Genomic DNA, 21,055 nt, shown 5'->3' with positions numbered 1-21,055 from the left:
AACATCATCGTTATTGAGCACGGGAGGGGTGGTGCCTTTGATGTTCCTGAAGACATTTTGCTGGCAATAATCATCGTTCAATATGCTGAATTAAGTATTTACAACAAACAATTCTCTTTGGGCTTCAGCCCTTGGGACCCACGTGACAGTCCGCTCAGTCTGCTTATAATAAGATCCGCCTCTGAAGAAGACATAGATGTACGGCCATCCCTTAAGAATCTTAAGCTACCAACTGTAGCTTCCAAGCCTGTTTATTTATCCGGATTAAAGACGAAACATTTAAATCACTTTAATAACGAAGAAACCTTGCTTGAAATGCATTCAGGATAATGGATTTAACATTAAAATCTCATTTATTTACTGCGTAACGTCACAGTAAATCGCTGATCCATACTTTCTCTCTCTCTCTCCGTATTCAACTTGCAGCACAATGCAAATTGCAACCAGAAAACAAACAAAACAATAAGCTTTAACTGTAGTCGCTCGCTGCAAAAATGCAGTTCGAAATGCATCCGTTTGCCACCCCCCCCCCGATCCTGACGGTTGACATCCGCAGCAGTGTGTTGATGGCGCCCGACTTTGACTAATGAATAGAATGCCATTCCCCCGCAGGCAACCTCCGTGCACGTGCGACTGGTGTTTCCTTTTTAAAGCACACAGTTGACTGCCTTTTCTAGTGCACTTTGCCGTTACGGTGGTGGTGTGCATCAGTACTACCGGCAGTAGACGCATAAATCCCACCACTCGAAAGGCAGTTTGGCGTGTATTGGGGGTTTGTACGAAGGAAAAGCCGTGCCAACCATTTCCTCTGTACTACCTGACAATAGGAAAGATGGATGGATGGATGAGTTTTCCGCGAAAGTAAAAAAAAAAAACATACACACGCAAAAACCAAAACAACACACAACACTAGGCACCGCCCTGCTCCGGCCCACACCCCCTCCAACCCCACTTGCGGTCCCTGGGTGCTTTTGTGTTGGCGTTCGGTTGGGGCTTTCGGGTTTCGTTTTGGGTCGCGGTGTGTCTAATTGGATTGAAGTGGGAAAAAGGTACTTATTGCACCTTTGGGCGACATTTGCAGTACGTGAAAAAGGGGGTCGTCAACGCCATTGCGCCACCACAGTCGGGGGAGTGGACGGACATGTGGAGAAAGGCCGAACCCTTTCCTCCTCAACAGTGTACAATGCCGTGCCTTCCCTAGGAGAGCAAATGTAACGATGGTTTTGGTTGACAATTACGACATCTCTAGATGATGATGATGGTGATGTGCTTCCCCGGTTGATGGACCCTCTTAAGAAGGATGTTTGACGGAATACGGCACAATATATCGTTCATTAGGGACATACAAGATCGTCTGAATACTCACTTGATGGTTGCCTTTTTTAAAGTGATCTTTTGTCCAACTTTAGTGTTGAAGTTTGTGAGTAAATAAATCTAGAAAGTCAGCATAACCAGACCACCAAACCACTTATACCTCTTTGTGTATACCGCAAAACCTACCTTTATAACTGAGCTGCTTTTCAACCATTCAACTGCACCTAAACCTCTAATGGAGGGGGGGGGGGGGTGGCATATTTAGCCTTTTTTTTGTTTCTACGGAGGAGGAAATCTTAGCAGATGCCTAGTATTATCCGCTCAAAGGCAGGGGCACCACGCCCTGGGCGACTGCCCGATTCTCACGTGCTAAAACCTACTCGTGTCTCAGAACCTGCCATCGGGTCATCCGAGGGATCCCTAATTTCAATGACAGGCCCTTGTGTATGTCAAATGACTCCATACGGCGCCGCGCTATGACAACCCTGGTCAGGGATGTCAGTCGTATGAGCCTAACGACCGCTCCTTAGTCCGCTTCTCCTGCAAAGCAACCGAGGTATAAGTATAAATCCAACGAACTCGTTTCGGTCCCCGAAGCCTCGTGCCGTACTGGGGGCACGGCATCCGGCATCATCATAACATGCCCCAGCTATCGTATCCTGCCAGTCTTTGCTATCGCCAAGATGTCCGATTCTCCGTATAGCTCAGCAAGCTCGTGGTTCATTCTTCTCCTCCACACGCGTTTGCATCCTCCGCTCGGAAGGTCCAAAACTCGTGGCCATATAGGACCACACGGCGAATCAGTGTGCGATATATCTCAGATTTCGTGCGGTCTCGAAGTCTTCTGGATCTCAGCAGACGGTGAAAGCCGTAGTAGGCACGATTCAAACGACAGTCCCAAGACAGCAAAACTTCTCTACCACCTCGGGCTCGGGCCCTACCATGATCAGAGCCTCCGGCAGCAGGTATTTCGGTTTCGTCGCATTGGTCCTCAATTCTCACGTTTCAATCGGTGTACGTGTACGCCTCACACACCAACGAGCATATTGTCCCGCGCTTCGTATGACACCTTCCAAGACTATTGAAGAAGCTGTAGGACTATCCGTTAGCAATCACTACAGCAGGAGCGTCGGCGTTGTTGTTGATCCCGCTGTAGCTGCTCTCGTCGGATGTTCCGTTGCTGCAGTCGTGTCAAGATGACTTTGATAGCCTCGCGGACGATCGGCCTCTCCCGAATTTTCTCAAACGGCGGGCACTCGAATAGCGCATGTACTGGAGACTCGATGTTGTTAGGGCACATCGTACACTCCGGAGATGCCAATAAATGCCATCCGATCGAGGTATTCGTTGAAGAACCTTCCTGTGTCAGGTTAGAAACTTAGTAACGTAGAAACCTGGTACTCCATGTTTTCTCTCGATCAAGGTTCAAAGCTCCGGTATCAACTCTCTTGTCCATGCTCCATGGCTTGCATTGGACCATTCCTCTTGCCATCGCTGTATGGAATGATCATGCTCCTCTTGTTTGGTTGATGCAGCATTAGCTACACACGAGCGTCTTCATCGATCTGAATGTGAAGGGGCAACATGCCTGACAACACTGCCGGCTCCATCATGTCTTTAAGTGAGGTTGTTTGGAATGCACTGATGACTCTGTTCATGACTATTTTGTACATCCTTCTAAGCCATTGCTTTCGTTGCTCAAAGCGCAGCGAGCACCCAACGCCTTAAAAGCTTCAAAGTAATACAAATTCCATCCACTCCACAACAAATAGAGCAAACGTGGATCTGCTGCATGTGATCGGTGGATTAATTCTAATTTCTATAGGTATCTCTTACTCACTCGCTTGCTATCCCCATCAAACAACAAATTGGCGAAATGTGTGTTGCTTTTAACACTTTATACCGCCAACTGCCACCAACCATGAGCTACATGATCGATACAGTACAATAAAGTGTGTGGTAAATTATGCAGTTAGCACACTGCCAGCTCCCATAACGCGTGCCGTTTTTGTTAGCAATTTAGCTTGCCAATCTCCCGTGGCCAAAGCTCTGGTGCGTATGTAGAATTTAAAGTTTGTTACACCTTCACACACCGCTCGCTGTCACACAGTCACTCTGGGGGGCAGCCCGTGCACCACCACTGCAAGTCGGTCGATACGGTTTGGTAATTGATCCGAGAATCAATGGCCAATTCGGTGTGTGGGTGCTTGAGGCTTGAGTTGTAAATTGTATGATGAATTATTTATCGGACAGTTGCGCTCACATTAACTTTGGCACACTCCTGCGGTAATGCAGCTCCATTTGCACAGGAAGATTAATTTGTTCGATAAAAGCGGCTTATTGCAGTGCGCGGGTTCGGGTAGATGCGTGTGTATAAAAAAAGTTGAAAAATCATTTGGTTGATTTTAACAACTTGTATGCATTTTCTACAAAGTTATATTATTTAAAAAAAATTTCTAGTAGTAAACTATCAAAGCTAGGTAATGTTAAACAATTTCTAAAACGATCCAATTTGTTTTGGTAAAAATAAAATCAATACTAATGGAACTATTGATCGACTGGGAAAATATTTAGTTGGTGGAGTTGATTTTCTGCATATGTTTTGCTTTCTAAATTAATTCAATGATGGATTGCAATAAAAATCGTTTTTCACTCATTTCTTCTACATTTTGTCGTTTAATTCTGCTGCGATCTTGCCGGATACAAAAAGTGATTGAATTTTTACTGCCACACGTTTTTCACGAGGATAGCTCTTAAAAGACGTTGATGTATGTGGCACGGAGGACAGAAAAATACTATGTTCTTTTGGTCCAGCATCTTCGTAATTTGACATATGAAAAGTGTATTTAATCGCTTTACTATCGAACTCGACAGGCAAAAGTTGGCGTTGCGCAATTTCTGACGTTGTTAAACTGCGTATTATATTAGAAGGGCATGCTCAGGTATGCAAAAGAGCAAAAAAGGGGAAAACCCACTTAGCTATCTGCGATTCCTAAAGACACTTGTCGAACAATTCAGAGGCTCATATCGCCAGCAACGAGAGGAAGCAACTACTAGTACTAGTAGTAAAAGGGGCAAAAAGGGACTGGAAAGGTTTTTCTGACCCTAGCACGCCTGGAGGAAGGCGGGAAGTTGTCACATATTATTGTGACACGTGTCCAGACAAGCCTATGATGCACCTTGGCTCTTGTTTTACAAAATATTACACAAAAATTGGGTTACAGAGTGTAATAATTAACTATGTTTGTTGTCTTTGGTGTCTAGATGAATAAACTAGTGAATTTTTATTACTTGTAGTCGCTTGTTTGTTTATAATTGGCCTAATTTGGCCGAAATCGTCTCGAGTTACTGGTTGGAGTTGCAAGCGAAAAAGGCCTCGAGTGCAAAGGGTTAAGCGTAGTACAAATATTACGTGATCTTGACTTGATGCAAAAGTCCTGTAAAATGTTCTTGAATAAGTACCATCATCTGCGATCATCCCGTCCGAATGGGATGGGCGATTCAGGCTTCTTATCCTTCTTCTTGGATTAAAGACATACTAAGTTTATTACGCCGGCCATGAAATAGCTTTTATTAGTCTTGTGTATCTTGTAGTTGGATAGTTACTCCTCACTACTGGCCTTGGAGGGATTTGAATCACGGTCATGTAATGTAAACCGCTGATCGCATCTCAAATTGTTATACTATGCCATACACAAGACATTATCAACTAGACAATCATGAGGACTTCTGAACATATTCACCCCTAACAAGACTAAGAAATTTTTCATCCATTTTAGACAGAATCCATGTGCTAGAGACGTTAGTGATACAAACAATTTCTATACAGTCCCAGCTTCGTTTAAGATTGACAGATAGAACCCTTGCGTGTATCTTAACATCCACAGGTTGTTGTCTGTTTTGACCTGAGAAAAGGGATGTTTTGGTTGTCTTCTAAAGGCGATCCTAATCTCTTGCAATAACTCATTAGTAATCATATAAAAAAAAATTGCAAATCTGTTTTAGAACACTAAAATTCAATCTTTAAGAGCCTTCCCACTAGGAATAATACTTCAAGCATTCAGGGCCAGACTATTGCAAAAAAGGTTACAGGTCAACTTGATGGATAGTGGGGTACATCCGGACACTATATACGGGCACAAAAGGAGGAAAAAGATCACACAACAATCAATAGATAACCCTCATAATACAAAAGATGCACGAAGAGTGTAACATTCCACCGCTTTTATTTCTTCCAAACTGACCTGCAGCCTACACCATTTGCTTACCATTGGCTCGTTTTATTGAGCCTATCTATTTTTGGGCCTTTGCAGTCGAGCCTATCCAACCGGCCCGACAATTGGCTGCTGTGTGTGTGTGTGTGTGCAGGCGAACAATTTTTTTCTTCGCCTTTTTGTAAGGTCCTTTGAGGCCTGCTAAACAATTTTTCGTTTTCCGGTGCCGAAATTCAACACACAGACACACGTACGTACGCCCTCTTCTGACCAAATGCTCCCTGGTACGCCACGCCGGCTAAAGTTGAACGAATTTGAATTATTTATTGTACCACCACCGGAGAGGCAGCAACGGCTTTGTGTTGTTGGTTCACAAATTCCAATGCTACTTACTGCCCCGGTCCTGCGCCAGTCGGATGAATGGGATTGAGATGTGGCAGCAGTATTAACCTCGTCTGCAAGTTTTTCGGAGTCAAACGCTTGATGATGTCCGGCAATTGAGACGTTTCAACATTCCGAGGGTTTCGGTTCTGTTTTTGTTTTTGTGGGGCAATATTCTACTGTGTTCTGCTTTATGACACACCCCCTCCGTAGGTTTCGTCTAATAATCCCGTGAGAGTATTTTTTTTTTGTTGGTTCACCAGCCGCTTCACAGTGGTGCACCACGTGTACTTCCTGTCCTGTGTTGTGGCACAGTTTTTTTTCAGGGAAGATGACAGGGGGGCTTAGTGGTTCCGAAGCTAACAAGCAATCGCGCTGCCCCGACATGAAACAGTGTCCAAAAATAGCGCAAAACAAAAGGGTTCGCCCATCGTCTCGTGGTCGTTTGGTCTTTGGGATTCCCATTGACTAGAAGCAAAGGGAGTCTAGAGAGGGATGTATGCAAACCAAATTCAAATCATTCTACAGCATTCCCGGTACAGCGGAACGCGCGAGCGAGGAAAGGGTTTTTACTTGGGTGGAGGCTTTCACTTCGCATTTTCATGCCGTTTGAACGGAAAGATCATTTATTGCGTTTGGTTCCGTGGTGTGGTAAGGGAAGATGATGCTGATGACCCTAATGCGGAGGGTAGCGGGAAGGATCGATTGGGGTTACTCTCTAATGATCGGGATCCACTTTAAATGTTTTGCGAGTCGGCGCCCCTCACTGTTGTTGATGTTCATTTATCGGTTGGCTGGTCGGTGGTTCGGCTCTTGAGGGAAGATCGACCACATGTGCTTGTCCGTAGCTGATGCGTCTATTAGAATGTGAGACGTTTTTGGTTTTGAAATTGGTTCCGTTCCGAATCGATCGAAACAGAATGCATACAGATTTAATTTTGTATCGAATATTGTTATTTGTAAACGAAGAGGGACTGTTGTTAAGAACATTAGAGATCTAAATTTGTAGAAAAATTTTTAATATTCAGAAAATGTTCTCTAGCATTTTCTTGATCTCTTCAGAGAGTTCTTGACCTGTTATTTCCGGCTTCCTGGACTGCAATTGAGCATCGATACTTCAAGCGGATTTTAAATTTTATTGACTTATGTTATTAACTATTTTTAGAGACCAAGAACGTAGTGTTGTACAGTATCGTTCAGTATGGTTCAGTTCAGTTTATATCCAGTACGAAGCATGAGGGACGATCCAGTTGACTTCAGGCGGCTGGATCGGGGTTCCACAACAATATAGATTGATTATCCAACTTCTTCTCCTTCCTGATTTAACGAGCCTTCTACTAAGTCATGCCGGCTTACTAGGCTTGCTGATACCACGTAGTTGGATAATCAGTTCTCACTATTTGGGAACGGTTCAGATGGCATTTGTACTCCGGTCCTGTCGTGTAAAGGTCGGCGACGTTGTGCTTCAAAAAAGGGACGACCAGACTATCCAACTAGGTGGCATCAATAAGTCTAGTAAGCCATTAGATGGCCAGTATAACCGTTCAAAAATCGTTTAGCGAAGAAGAAAAGAAGATGAAGCACGGTCAGCACTAGAATAGTCTTGATGATTTCAGAAGTTTAAGGCAAATATTGGAAGCGAATCCTGGACAACACATTTCAAACCTTTTATCAATTTACTCGTAATTTCATAATTTTGTTGGGTTTTTCGGTCTCAGGTTGCAGGATGTCTTTGAGATATTCGCATTGCTAGTATCATCTTCAGAAATTTCGCTAATTTTGATGCCATTCTTTGAATCTAAAACAATAAATTGATCATTTCCATCCTAGTCTTATGAAGTACCTTGTTAATCATGTGTTTGATTGCCCGAATGTATTAGAAAATCACGGGGATTTGGTAATATTAGAATCGATATCTTACAGATGATACTAGTAGTTGTAAAAATGTTGCTCCCTAAATGAATTTCTACGCTTCTTTTGCTGAAATTTGCTTCCGTTCATTAGGAATTTATGAACAACAGTTGGTACAAAACAAAACATTCAATTACCCGACCATTATGTTCATGTAAAAAAGTAATTTTTCACTCCATTTTCTGCCTGTGTATTTTGCACGACGAGAGGGACGGAATAAAATCGCTGCTAAATAATTCTATCCGTGATTCTACTGAGGAAACAATTGAATATTGAACCAACCGGGGGACCATATTATCGTGTGGATTTTTGAAAAAATGAAAAGAACCTGCACCAATCAACCAAACGCCAATCCAGAACACAGAGCGTAGAGCCAATAATCAATCGGGGACGGTATTTGTGTGCCCTTATGCCGTCGCTGATTTTTGTTTCTAGGTTTCGTTATTTTATTTGCTCCGTCAATGTTCCGCGTGCTATGGACTGGACCGGACTTGTAAATTAGCTAACCAACCAAACCAACGCGCACACCGTACCACTGGCACACCGAATTCGCGCACCAGTTTTGGAGAGACTGCTGCTGGCGGTGCTGTTGGTAGTGGTGTAAATGTACCAAAGTCTCACTGTTGTTGGATCTTGTGGCAAAAATCGCAATACTGTTGCTTAATACTGAAGTGGGAAGAAATGGGCAAAACATTCCTTATTGTATCCTGTGGTGCGCATTTAAATCTCCTTCTGTTTGGCCAGAAATACACCATTACGCACCAACGCGGGTTTTCGATCGAGTTCTAGATATGGGTTGCGTCGTACCACGTCGATGAACGAACGGTAACGATATAAAATTGATTTCCTTCTCACCTCACCTCACGAGCGATTCCCGTTCAATTCTGGTAGGTGTTAGCATATTTGCGACGATTTGGGCGTTAAACGGTCTTGGAAAGCGGTCGAGGGATACAAAAATGGCAAGCAAGCAAGCAACAAAAAAAGCAGAGTTGAAGGTTGTACCTCTTCTACAGACACACACACACACATTGGGGACGCTTTTGTAGCTTCCCGTCAGTACGCTTCATCAGCGGGAGTCTCTAGAACTTTGAAATTCCACGTCCCGTTCTGATGGTGCAAGTCTCGTGCATACTAATTATATGAATTTTTATTTAAATTATTTTCTTCTTCTTCTCTTTCGCTCTCTCTCCCCCCGGACATCCCTTTACCGGTCTCGACAATCATCCATCGATCAGCGATGAAAGCAAAAGTCATGGCTTTACCATCATCGTGGACATGCGGGGCAACGGCAATACGGCGGCAAGCGCCAAGATGATACTGAAGGTGCTGCAGGAAAACTTCGGCACGGACGTCATCCACCAGGCGGTCATCATCAAGCCGGACAACTTCTGGCATAAGCAACGCTCGTCGATCGCCAGCAACAAGTACAAGTTCGAGACGACTACGATATCGATCCAGTCGCTCGGCAAGCTGGTGGAACCGTCCCAGCTGACGTCGGACTTTGAAGGCTTCCTGCACTACGATCATGCGGTGTGGATTGATTTGCGCGTTGCGTTTGAAGATTTCCTGTGGCAGGCTAGTGACATACTGGACCGGATCGACGATCTGCAGGAAGATCTAACGCACTCGGAATGTCCGGAAGATGTGAACGGCGCAAAGCATAGCATCGATGCACACAATGAGATGAAGCGCAAGATACTGAAGCTTCCGATCGAGGATCTGGATCTGCAGGGCCAGAAGCTGCTGGGAAAGTTGACGACCTACTCGAATCGCAACGATGATGGATGTCATTCGGCACCGTTGCCCACCAACTGTATCAATCCGGACGTAACGTCTGCGATGAATCAGGTGCGTAAAACGAGGTTTGTTAAATCAGAGGGACTTAAGGGGACATGTGGATTGTTGGTCTTTGCTTCACACTTTACACAAGATTGCTTTCGCGGCAAGCATTCACAGAACGGCGGCAATTGAAAGTAATATTTGGGTCATTGTTTTTTTTTGTTTTGTTTGGGGGGATGTCTAATGTCTCGGGACGGTGTGTTAATAATGGCGCCGGTGCTTCTTGTTATGCATCAAGGAGTTGATCGTATCTTGGGCGCTAGTCATTACCCGAAAGGCAAGATGGCAGGAAACTTATCGATCCGAAAATAAGCGATGAAGAAAAGTAAATCTCTTGTTCCAACATACCACAACCCCTACCACGCCTACACCCCTCCTACTTGGGGCGTGAATGCTTGGTAGACATTTATGGGTGAATTATTTTATTGCCTCTCTTCCCACCGTCGGATTTGTCGGCTACATGAGCGTATTACATTTCATGTTGATGTTTTCATTCACAAACCGCCGCTCTTCAGATACGCATCGAAGCACACAGACACACATACAGACACTTGGGGGGAAAAATAGTTCAACGCCGCACACGGAACTGCTGCTGCTGCTGCTGCTGCTGCTGACCTGACGACTGTTAGACTTGGGTGTTGTCGGGTTTGGTGTGAATGAGAATCTGTACTGTACTGTAACAACCTCCCGAGTACGTAATAATTTCACTTTCTAATGGCGAAGAGTGTTAGAGAGGCTGCACTTCACCCACATTCACTACCCTCTCGCTCCCATTGTTATTGTCCGAACCGAATTGCTCAACAAAGCGCATCGAATTTGCGTAATGAAGTTCTCGCGGCTGTGTCTCCCGGTGTCTATACCGGCCGGCAGCAGACTAGCTGCCCCCGTCCGGAGGTCGTTGATACACGGGTACTTTAGTTGCGGCAACAGCTGAGTCATTTCTTTTGTTCGATAGGACTATTGTGGCCACCGGGGGAATAGAACGCTGCTTCGTTTGGCGCGGTTGGCCATAAAACGTTATTACCGGTCCGGTTTTGCTTTTTAATCTCCTTGGAGGTGGCGACGTCTCTGTTGATGATGCGTTAGGATCATCCACTTGCATATTGTGTCCATCTTCCGACCCCATATGTGTGTTTCTTTCACGGTTGGGAGAAGGAACACCCGAGCTGCGGTGTAGCAATCGTGTCCGTGTTTACTCAACAACGCCCGTGTTGCTACTGTTGTGAGTTCTGCTTCTGAGGAGCAGACGAAGAAGAACTCCCTGCCCCCAAAAAAAAAAGCAGCAAAGTGTAAACAATGAGGCACAAAATCGTATCATCATCATAAACATCGTACACACTTCGCTGTTATGTGTGGCAGTTTTTTACTTGTTGCCCCGTCTATCTTTGATTTTTCATTTTGTTTGCACCCTTTCAGTGAGGTTTCCTCCAAAGAATGAAACCCCCCCCCCCAAACGAGAACATTCTGTGGTGTGTGTAGTAATGTTTCTATTTTCTGTTCATTAGCGTGATATCTGAGCTGTGCGCGGTACCGCTAATTCCCGGGTGTGTGCCTTCTTTCAATGCCGTGATCTACCGTGGCGCAGTTTCCTTTTGCTGTGTGCTGTGGTGGCATTAAAAAGGGGTTGCGAAAACGAACGTTAAACAGAACCGCAAGCCGTGAAATCGAAGATCCATTGAGAATCGGAAGGGTGGACGCTTTGTGGCGTAGGTAGTTGCAATGATATGCAATATCCGGTGTGTTCTTTGGGGGGAGATCTGAGAGAATTGGAAAAACGATCGTAGGCTGTGTAGGAAGGGTATGGGCGGCGGATTGTAAGAAGCTGTTAAATCATTTAATCGGAATAGAATTAGAAAACAATAGATGCATTAACGCTCTGTTGTTTGAGATTGTTGCGGAAGAAAAAGGGCTTTAGAACATTTTCATTTGGTTGATGTTGGTTGCGAAGCAAGAAGATGGTATTTATTGTGTACGATCGTTTGTCTGATCATGTGAGGATTCTTTGGACGTGTGATGGCTATTCTTCTTGACCTAACGACAAACCAGATTGTGCCTGTTCCACATGTAGTTCACTCAATTGCTGCGGGTCTACTGATTATTCGATCTTTGAGCAGTTCAGTTTTGTACAATCTTTATGTCTCACTGGGTCTGTCAAATTTTCCAAAGGTTGTAGTATTTATCCGGTAACTTAGTTGAAACCAAGATAGAAATTATTACAGAAGAGACTTCATTACTGGGATTACCTATATCTACATCATTGCTGATTGAGTTGTCGTCCCTATGCTTACAAGATTAGGTGGAGAAAAGACTCAAATCGACGAGGAAAAATCTGGATAAGATTCGATACAGGTCCTGTTATACCTGAGTTGCCCTAGAAAGGCATATTGCTAGGCGAACTGTGTTGAGTTTGAGATGGACTTAGCGCCTTTTGTTGTTCACGTTTGCTATCGAATTGCTTAGCAGACTTATTGATACCATGTAGTTGGGCAAGGGAGAACGATCTGGATGGGATTTGAACAATGGTTCAGCCGAGAGATTCCCTTCGGCGCTGTCATCTGTTCCACCGGGACCGCCTTAAAATGTTGGTTGCAAAGATTTTCTCTACTTCCTAAGTTAGCAATTAAGCTGAAGTGCTGCAATTATTCTTTAACAAGCAAGGTTGGCACCGCACACTCTCACTTGTCTTCCCAATTACAATCGAGATACAATGCTCATCCACAATGGGTTTGGACAAACTTGGTGGCAAGCTTTTCGATCAATTTTTCGATCCGAGCAGATGAGGTTTGTTGGCAGACATTAGCCAGGCCCTCATCAAAAAAGCCCTTCACGGGTTTGGGACGGAAGGTAGAAGAATCGAAATAAGCAAAACGCCCTCGTGCACTTTGGGAGTGTTTCGTGTTTGTAAGTGGTGTCTTAAAGCCGCACAACCCGGTTAGCTTGTTTGCCCGGTGTGTAATACGCGTAGAGTTTCACTTTTTCGTTGTTTATTCATCGAAAAAATAATGGCAATTAATTCGGCTATTTAATCACAACCATCACAGCTCGTTGCATCCGCTGTGGAGCTTTGGGGATAGCCAGCAAAGCGGCCATAGCTCCGTGCGGTCAGTAAACATCTCCAAGACCATATCGTGCCATTTCGCGCTTGCTGAGACCGTCGACCGTGGTGTTGCGGGCACATTAAAATGCGCTCCGGGGAAGGCGTTATGCACACTTACTGACTTACGAACGCCGGTTTGGCTGGCAAAGCCAAAAGGAATGCAATAGAAATGGAAAGGTGTTGTTGTCGCGCCAAGGTTCCGTACGCCGGTGGATTGAAAGTGCGAGGTGGAGAAGCGAAGTGGTGTAGAAATTATCTAATCAATTTTCGGGGGAGGTCGGGTGTGCTTTCACGAGAGCGTTTTCCATTTTTACACTCCATTTTTTTTTTCGTACGCGCGCACGCCAAAATCACATCTTTGATGCTAAAAAAATCTGCTGGCACTATAATTAAAACGCCGATCTCTCGGGTCTCTGCGGGAAGGTGAGAGACACTATAATTGCTGGGCTTTTTAGCTGGTTAAAGCAATAATGGACGCGCTATTTTCCGGCGGTGATGTTTCGTGTTTTCTCGTGTGATGTCCCCCTTTAGCAACTTCCGTCCACCGGAACCTTGGGCGGACGTACCTAACGTGACGATCAACTAACGACGCTGGTACTCTCGGCACAACAGCACACAGTCCAACAAGGGGGCGTACCGGAGGAAGCGGCCAAATAGCAGAGCTTCTTAATCGTCGCTTAAGTTTTATCTCGCCCGCTGTGTTTTGGCTTTTCTTCCAACATTGTACACCAATGTTTATATGAAATTCTATCATCAGATTGGGGAAGAAAAATGTTGGAAGAAACACGATACGCGTGTGTGCTGTCGGAGAATTGCGGCCGATGATAGCCTAGTCCCAGAGATTCATTCCCTTGTAGCCGGAGTGAGATTTAATGGATGGGAATGCCAACTCGGCTACAGGTTGCTGTTGTGCTGTCGACTTCTCGTACAGGGAGAGCTATTTTTTAATAACAAAAACCATTCAACACGATTGTTTCGCTGTAGTACTTCGCTTCGTATTCGTATAGTACTTCGCTAGAGGAGAAACGTTTTGATAGTGAAAAATGGCCCAGATTTTTGCCGACATTTCGAAACACGACATTACACAGTCTCAAATTCTTGTTCCTATTCGAAAGACAGCAAAGAAATATCGTCGTTTCCAACGAAATGGCAAAACAAAAATAAGCAAAACCAACAAGGCTCTTACAAAGACGAATGATATTGTTTTGCACTTTGTCTGTGAGAAGTTTTGGTACCTTACGCTCCGGAAGGATAAACTTTGTTTTGCGGGAGTCTTCGTTCGTGTACGGCTTTGACGCTGTGACGGCGCTTTGACCTTGTGTCGATGTGAAATGGGCTTGTTTAGCTTTTTATTTATTTTTTTGTTTCAACAAACCTTCGCCCAAATGCCCAGCCCAATGGGGTAATGACGCTTGTATCTCGCAAAGTTCGCCACCGTGTTAAGTAAAGTTTCAGGGTTCGGCAATAAAACGCTTTAGAATGGCTATTGGCATATGTAATCCAATTTGTGTGCATGGAATGGTTGAAGCTCCCTGTTGAAACTATACCCTAAGAAGATAAGTTTCGGTGCAGGTACGGACGGCGGGTCATGTCTAGCAAGGAAGGTTCTCCCGTTGCTTCTAATCGCATCAGTAAAGACGCCACGACGGCGCACAGTACACGTTGCGTCTGGGTCAATCGAATTGTGGTAAAGTTATACTTCGTTCCATCGATAGCCGCCCGCTTGGAGCGTTTTTGCTCGTGGATAGGCCTTCCTGAGCTATTTATAGGCTATCATAAAACTATTATTTGTGTCTCTGTTTTGTTAGGATTTGTCTACCTTTGCAAGTTGACTCAAAGAGGTGAAGTAGCTGTCGAATAGCGTGCGGTGAACATCTTTATTGTCTGGGTTAATTGTATTTAAATTGATCCCTTATATAGGTCGCAGAGACAAGCCGCGAATACTGCATAATTTTCCGTTAATTACTTGTAATGTTTCTCTTTCTAAAACATAAGCCATAGTCGGTATGGTTTACTGGGGAAAACGATCAAAATATCATTAACTAATTACCATTTGTCGAATGCTAATGCTTTGCTTTCTCCAGGTTCTACAGCAGCTCGAAACGACTAGGAACGCGCAGCAGCAGCTCCTAAACCTCTGGCAGCATCGCAAAACGAAGCTCGACCAGTGCTTCCAGCTCCGGCTGTTTGAGCAGGACTGTGAGAAAATGTTCGACTGGATCCTGCACAACCGGGACGTGTTTCAGGAGACGTACGTCGAGATTGGGCACAATTACGCGATCGCCAAAAATCTGCAAGAAGAACACCAACGGTTTGCCATAACGTCACGCAACGTGTGTGTTAACATTAATCGAATACTGGCGGTTGCGGCACGCCTGTACGAAGGTAATCACTATGCGGCCGCTCACATACGCACCCTGGCGGCACGGTTGGACAAAACGTGGAAAGATTTCGTCACGACGCTGGACGAGCGGACGGCCGTGTTGACGCTATCTGTTGTGTTCCATCACAAAGCGGAACAGTACACGGAGAGCGTGAGCAGTTGGGCGGCTGCGTGTGAGGCAACGATCCCGACGCCCACCAATGTGGAAAGTCTTGAGACGGCGATCGGCACGCATCAGTCGCTGTACGAAGCGATGTGCCAGGCGTACACGGAGGTACACTCGACAAGCAAGAAGCTGCTATATCAGCTCGATCATCTGGTGCAGGTTTGCAACCAGCCGCCGATCGTCAACACTAGAAAGAATGTAAGAGAAATTCTTTAATGTCTATCAAAGAACACAAACTAATACGTGGTTCTCCTTTTAATATTTTCTTCTCTTGTAGGACAACTCCCACTTTAACGGGGGCAATCCGGCGGCCGATTATAGCGAAGGTGCTTCGCACGTACTCTCAGTGATACATCAAATACTCGGACATCACCGTGCGCTCGAAAGCAAATGGCACGCGGGCAAGCTTCGGCTACACCAAAAGCTTGCGCTACGATTATTCCAGGAAGACGTTAAGCAAGTACTAGACTGGCTGCAGAACCATGGCGATGTGTTTCTGCGAAAGAACCGCGGAATCGGCAAAAGTCTCCAGAAGGCACGCATTTACCAGACAAGCCACGAACACTTTGAAAATGTCGCCCAAAACACCTACCGAAACGCCGAAAAGCTGCTAGCCGCAGCGGAAGAGCTTGCCCGTTCGGGTGAAGTATCGCCGCAGGAAATATTTTCCGTAGCACAAGAGCTCGAAACAAATGTGGCCTCGTTTGCGGAGCGGGTCGAGAAGCGACGCAGGCGTCTAGATCTGGCCGTGGTATTCTACTCGAACGAGAAAGAAATCTCCGCCTGGCAGGAACAGTTGCACGCGGAAGTAACGAACGAAGAATCGCTCGAACTAGCGAACGAACATCTCGAGGGTACGGAGCGTATGCTGGAGCAGTGTAAAGAGCAGGAAGAAAACACACTCAAAACGTGCATGCAAGCAATCGCACAGGGTGAAGCGTTGCTGCAGGAGTTGCGCGCGATCGAGGAGGAGGATAGCTCAGGATCGCTAACGGCGGTACAGAATGCGCTCGATCGCATACAGAAAAATCGTCTCGATCTCGAAGGCCTGTGGCAAACGCGTCGCATGAAGATTGATCTTTACCTACGGTTGCGTATCTTCGAGCGGGATGCGCTGGAAGTTTCGTCCCAGCTTGAGATGTGGTCGGAAGAGTTGCAGCATACGGAAGTGTCACGTGATTTCCAGAAAACGGAACAATTCCTTCGATTGCACAATGAATCAGTGAATCAGATGCAAACGACAACGTACCAGGTGATTAATCAAGGACACGAACTGATGCAACTATTCGAATCATCCGGGCTGCTCATTATGGCGGATGCGAACCATACCGCCCAAACACGGGTACAATGTTTGTTGGAGTTTTTGCACGATCGGGAATTAGACCTGGAAGATATGGCAGAAGCGAAGCGCATCAAGCTGGAACAATCGATGCAGCTCTGCCACTTCCAGAACGATGCCAACCAAGTGATCTCGTGGATCCGTAATGGGGAAGCGATGCTTATGGCGAACTTTTCCATCCCGAACAACTTCCAGGAAGCGGAACAGCTACGGAAAGAGCATGAACAGTTCCAGGTGGCGATCGAGCGTACGCATACGGCCGCCGTGCAGGTGAAGTACCGTGCCGATGCGCTCATGAACGCGAACCATTACGATCCGCAGAGCATCAAGGACATTGCGGAAGATGTGACCAAGAAGTGGCAGAAGCTGGTAACGTGTGCCGAAGAACGGCACAAGCTGGTGACGGCTTCGCAGAACTTTTTCAAAACAGCCGAACAGGTCTGCTCCGTGCTGGATAGTTTGGAGAAGGAATACCGACGAGAGGAGGATTGGTGCGGTGGTGGTGGATCAACCGACAAAGGGCAACAGATTGTGCAGCTGATCTCGAAACACCAGGAACAGAAGGAAGCGTTCCTGAAGGCGTGTACGCTAGCTCGCCGAACGGCGGAAACGTTCCTGAAGTATGCAAATCGATCGCTTCAGTTTTATCACGTCAACTCGACGACTGTGAACAGTGAGTCGAGGGTAAAGTCGATTCTTGAGAAACTACTCGCGCAAGAAACGCAAGTGCTTGAGTATTGGACGCAGCGCAAAAAACGGCTTGATCAGTGCCAGCAGTTTGTACTGTTTGAACGGTCCGCCAAACAGGCAATCGAGTGGATACACGACACCGGCGAGGCGTACCTTTCGTCGCGGAAGAACAAACTTTGCTCGAGCCGTGAAGAGTCGGAGCTGTTGCTCCGGGAGCACAATGAGTTTAAGAGCACGGCCAAAGAAACGCGCGAGCGTGTGAAGCTGCTGATCCAGCTAGCGGACACGCTGGTCGAGAAAGGGCATGCTCACGCGAGCTCGATCAAACAGTGGGTGGCGACGGTCGACTACCGGTACAAGGACTTTAGCCAGCGGATGGAGCTGTACCGCTCGAATCTAGAGAAATCACTAGGCCTACCTGGTATCATACAGCAACAGGATGACAATAACCTTAGCAGTAGCAATAGCAGTAACAATAGTAGTAACAGTAGTCTTAATGCGAGCAGATCCATTTCCTCGGTCAACTCCAGCTCGGGCATCTCGTCGGCCGGATCTTACTCGAGCGTAATTGCGGTGGGAGGTGCGGCATCACCCGTCCCCGGTGCAGTGATGGGTGGGGACGGTACCAGCAGTGGACCGTGCTCTACTAGCTCCGGCACCGGTACGACCGGATCCAGTTCCGGTGGATCAGTGCTAGAGTATCGCCATTCGGATCCATCGTTGGAAACGAAGCTAAATGCAGCGGCAGCTGGTTCGGGAGCGGTGGGCGCGGTGCAGAAAGAAATAAATGAAGAAAAGCGTAAATCGGCACGTAAAAAAGAATTCATAATGGCGGAACTACTCCAAACGGAACGCACTTACGTGAAGGATCTGGAAACGTGCATCAATGTGTTTTTGCGCGAGCTCAAGAGCGGCCAGCAGGTGCCCCCGAATTTGCTCGGCAAGGAGCACATACTATTCGCCAACATTGAGGACATTTTCCAGTTTCACGAGAAAATTTTTCTACGCGAGCTCGAAAAGTATGAAACAATGCCGGAAGACGTTGGTCACTGCTTTGTGACGTGGGCGACCAAGTTCGACATGTACGTGCACTACTGTCAAAACAAGCCACAGTCGATGGACTACATGGTGCAGCACGGTGGTACGTACTTTGAGGAGGTGCAGCGGAAACACAAGCTCGAACATTCGCTACCGGCGTACCTGATCAAGCCGGTGCAGCGCATCACAAAGTATCAGCTGCTGCTGAAGGATTTGCAGTCGTGCTGTGACGAAGGCCAGGGTGAGATAAAGGATGGGCTGGAGGTGATGCTGAATGTGCCGAAGAAGGCGAACGATGTGATGCATCTGTCGCTGCTCGAGCAGTGCGATATGCCGATCCAGAATTTGGGCGATGTGGTGCTGCAGGATTCGTTCCTCGTGTGGGACACGAAGCAGATACTGATTAAGAAGGGGCGGGAGCGGCACGTGTTTCTGTTCGAACTGTACATACTCTTCTCGAAGGAGGTTAAAGACACCAACGGTACGGTGAAGTACATCTACAAGAACAAGCTGCTTACGTCGGGTAGGTCCTTTCAATCAGCATTTAGTTCGAATGTGGATTAATTTTTTTGGGAAAATTGTGCCTCTCGTTCTAGATTTCGGCGTAACGGAACACATCGAAGGGGACGAGTGCAAATTTGCCATCTGGACCGGGCGCGCCCCAATCCTGTCCGACATACGGATCGTGCTGAAGGCGAACAGCCTTGAGACGAAGCAACTGTGGGTGAAGCGAATGCGCGAAGTAATGCAGGAAACGTACTTCTCCGGCACGTCGTTCTCGCTGCTCAAATCACCGGCCAAGGTCAGTGGCAAAAACTTGGGCCAACGACTGTCGAAGGACATAGACGATACGCTGAACGATAACGACCAGGACGGTAGTTCGCTGGCAAGCTTCGGTTCTGGCAATACGACCGACAGTGAGAAGGTAAGTGTTTGGCGAATTGTTGTAGTTTGTAAGGCTTGTTGTACAATCAATTTAGTGCAAGAAACCGTATTAATGAATTGGTACGGAACAGATTTGATGCCTCCCTGGTCCGCCTTGTACCACTCACGGGGAGCGTGAGTCCTAATTGCGAACTTTCTTTTTGCAAAATGGGTAAAAACTATGCTATTAATGGCTTAGGTATCATCAAGAGGGCCTCTTTGGTTTTCATACCGCAGTGAGGACTTGACTATCCAGCTACATGGTATATCAGCATGTCTAGCAAGCCATTCGACGGTCGGTGTGACCTAGAAGGGTCGTTAAGCCATGAAGAAGCATCTGTTTATGTTAGTTTTTGACCATGCTTCTTGTCGCGATGTAATGCTTTGAAGCTATAAATAGTTACAGCAATGTAAAGCAAACATAAATCTGACAGTAACAGCCACATCAGCTGCGAAAAGATGTTAAGTTTGATTTATTCTGTCAAGCTCATTATTCTACCGTGGCGTTCACTCGGAGTGAGGTGGAGCTTGCAGAAGGCAACCCTAACTTCCTCAGCTTGAAGTTTTTGAACTTCGTAAGGCTTTTAAGGGATCAGTAGGGAGCTGTCTCTTTCACATCTACTCGAAGAACTGTAGAGGCTCATGCATAACAAAAAAGAGATTACTGAAGGTTCTTTGAGATGAAAACTACTGTGCAGCACCTTCGCTTTGGCATCTGGAATCCTGTCTGGATGATTAGAGCGATGTCTACCAAAAAAAGAGACGACAAAAATACAGTATTTGAAAGTTTAAAAAAGCTATTTTTAAGCAAAAAAAAACCTCATCTTCAGCTCAAAAGAGACAAAACTGTCGGCGGCACGATTCGGTAATGAGTTTCAAGGGTGTTATAATGAATGCTGTTCACATTCAAGTGTTATTCTTGTTATGCGTGTGTGTGTGTATGTTGAGAGATCAAGAGGCAAGAAGTATATGCGGAAGTGAACGAAATCTGTCCACAAAAGCATAAATCCAGCCAACGATTTTGACGACTGTTGGTTGTACAATGAATTCGGGAAACACAAACGCCGTCACCGCACGGACACTTGAAAAAAAAGGGTGTAAGGAGAGTGTCTAGGAATGCAGCATATGGCATATGTATGTATGGGGGAAATGCCTAGCCTATAGCTCCAAGCATGCAACAGTGAGATCTACTTCACATACACACGATGCTGCCGGTTACTCGTTTTGATGAGCATGCGTCGAAAGAGAAACCAGTCCAGAATTAAAAAGCGCCGACGGAAGAACGCGGCTGGAAAACGGGGAACGGAAACGTGCTGCTAAAGCCATGCCGGTTGTTTTAGAGATGGAGAGAGAAAGAGAGAGAGAGAGAGAACAAAAAAGGTTGAAGGATGCTGGATTGTTGTTGTGGAAGAGGCGGCGGGATGGCCTTCCCGCGGTTTGTTTGGCGGATTTGTGATTTTTACTTAATTGCTCCGTGTGATGAGAGACGCGCTGGGAATTAATGTTGACCGGCGGCGAGCTGTATTCGGCGGCCGGTGATGCTATTGAGCAAAACCGGATGGAATGATGCTGGCATTTTTTTTCTTATGCAGCAAAACAATCTCGCGAGGAATCGTGTGCTGAAAGTAAGTACATATTTTACAAACGACCAGGCGTCTCCATCAAGAAGGTTTCTACGAAACTTTCCGCCACGTTTCCGTTTTTGTGCGTGTTTTCCCCGTGCTTTCGTAAACGAAAGCAACAAACTACATGTGTGGCG

At 46.1% G+C, this 21,055-nt stretch overlaps 3 protein-coding genes across 5 annotated transcripts in view; 2 read left to right on the top strand and 1 right to left on the bottom strand.

Annotated features, from left to right (window-relative positions):
* The window catches only part of LOC126561552 (WD repeat-containing protein 47), a 228,377-nt gene that overhangs the window by 91,427 nt on the left and 115,895 nt on the right, over window positions 1–21,055 (top strand). The gene's annotated exons all lie outside the window — the stretch shown is intronic.
* The window catches only part of LOC126561269 (triple functional domain protein), a 163,905-nt gene that overhangs the window by 106,849 nt on the left and 36,001 nt on the right, over window positions 1–21,055 (top strand). The window contains exons 2-5 of one of the 2 annotated variants that reach the window (XM_050217239.1): window positions 9,056–9,668; window positions 14,841–15,503; window positions 15,583–18,895; window positions 18,969–19,297. In XM_050217239.1, coding sequence (XP_050073196.1) covers window positions 9,056–9,668; window positions 14,841–15,503; window positions 15,583–18,895; window positions 18,969–19,297 — 4,918 coding nt within the window. The remainder of the gene's footprint in view (window positions 1–9,055; window positions 9,669–14,840; window positions 15,504–15,582; window positions 18,896–18,968; window positions 19,298–21,055) is intronic. The other variant, XM_050217240.1, reaches the window with a different exon arrangement.
* Window positions 4,166–21,055, bottom strand: part of LOC126561846 (kinesin-like protein subito) — a 247,380-nt gene continuing 230,490 nt past the window's right edge. The window contains exon 4 of the mRNA XM_050218183.1: window positions 4,166–4,180. The gene's annotated coding sequence lies outside the window, so the exon portion shown is untranslated. The remainder of the gene's footprint in view (window positions 4,181–21,055) is intronic.

Source organism: Anopheles maculipalpis, chromosome 3RL (genome assembly GCF_943734695.1).
Source record: "Anopheles maculipalpis chromosome 3RL, idAnoMacuDA_375_x, whole genome shotgun sequence".
Classification (NCBI taxonomy): Eukaryota; Metazoa; Arthropoda; class Insecta; order Diptera; family Culicidae; genus Anopheles; species Anopheles maculipalpis.
This window is presented reverse-complemented; position numbering and strand designations above follow the sequence as displayed.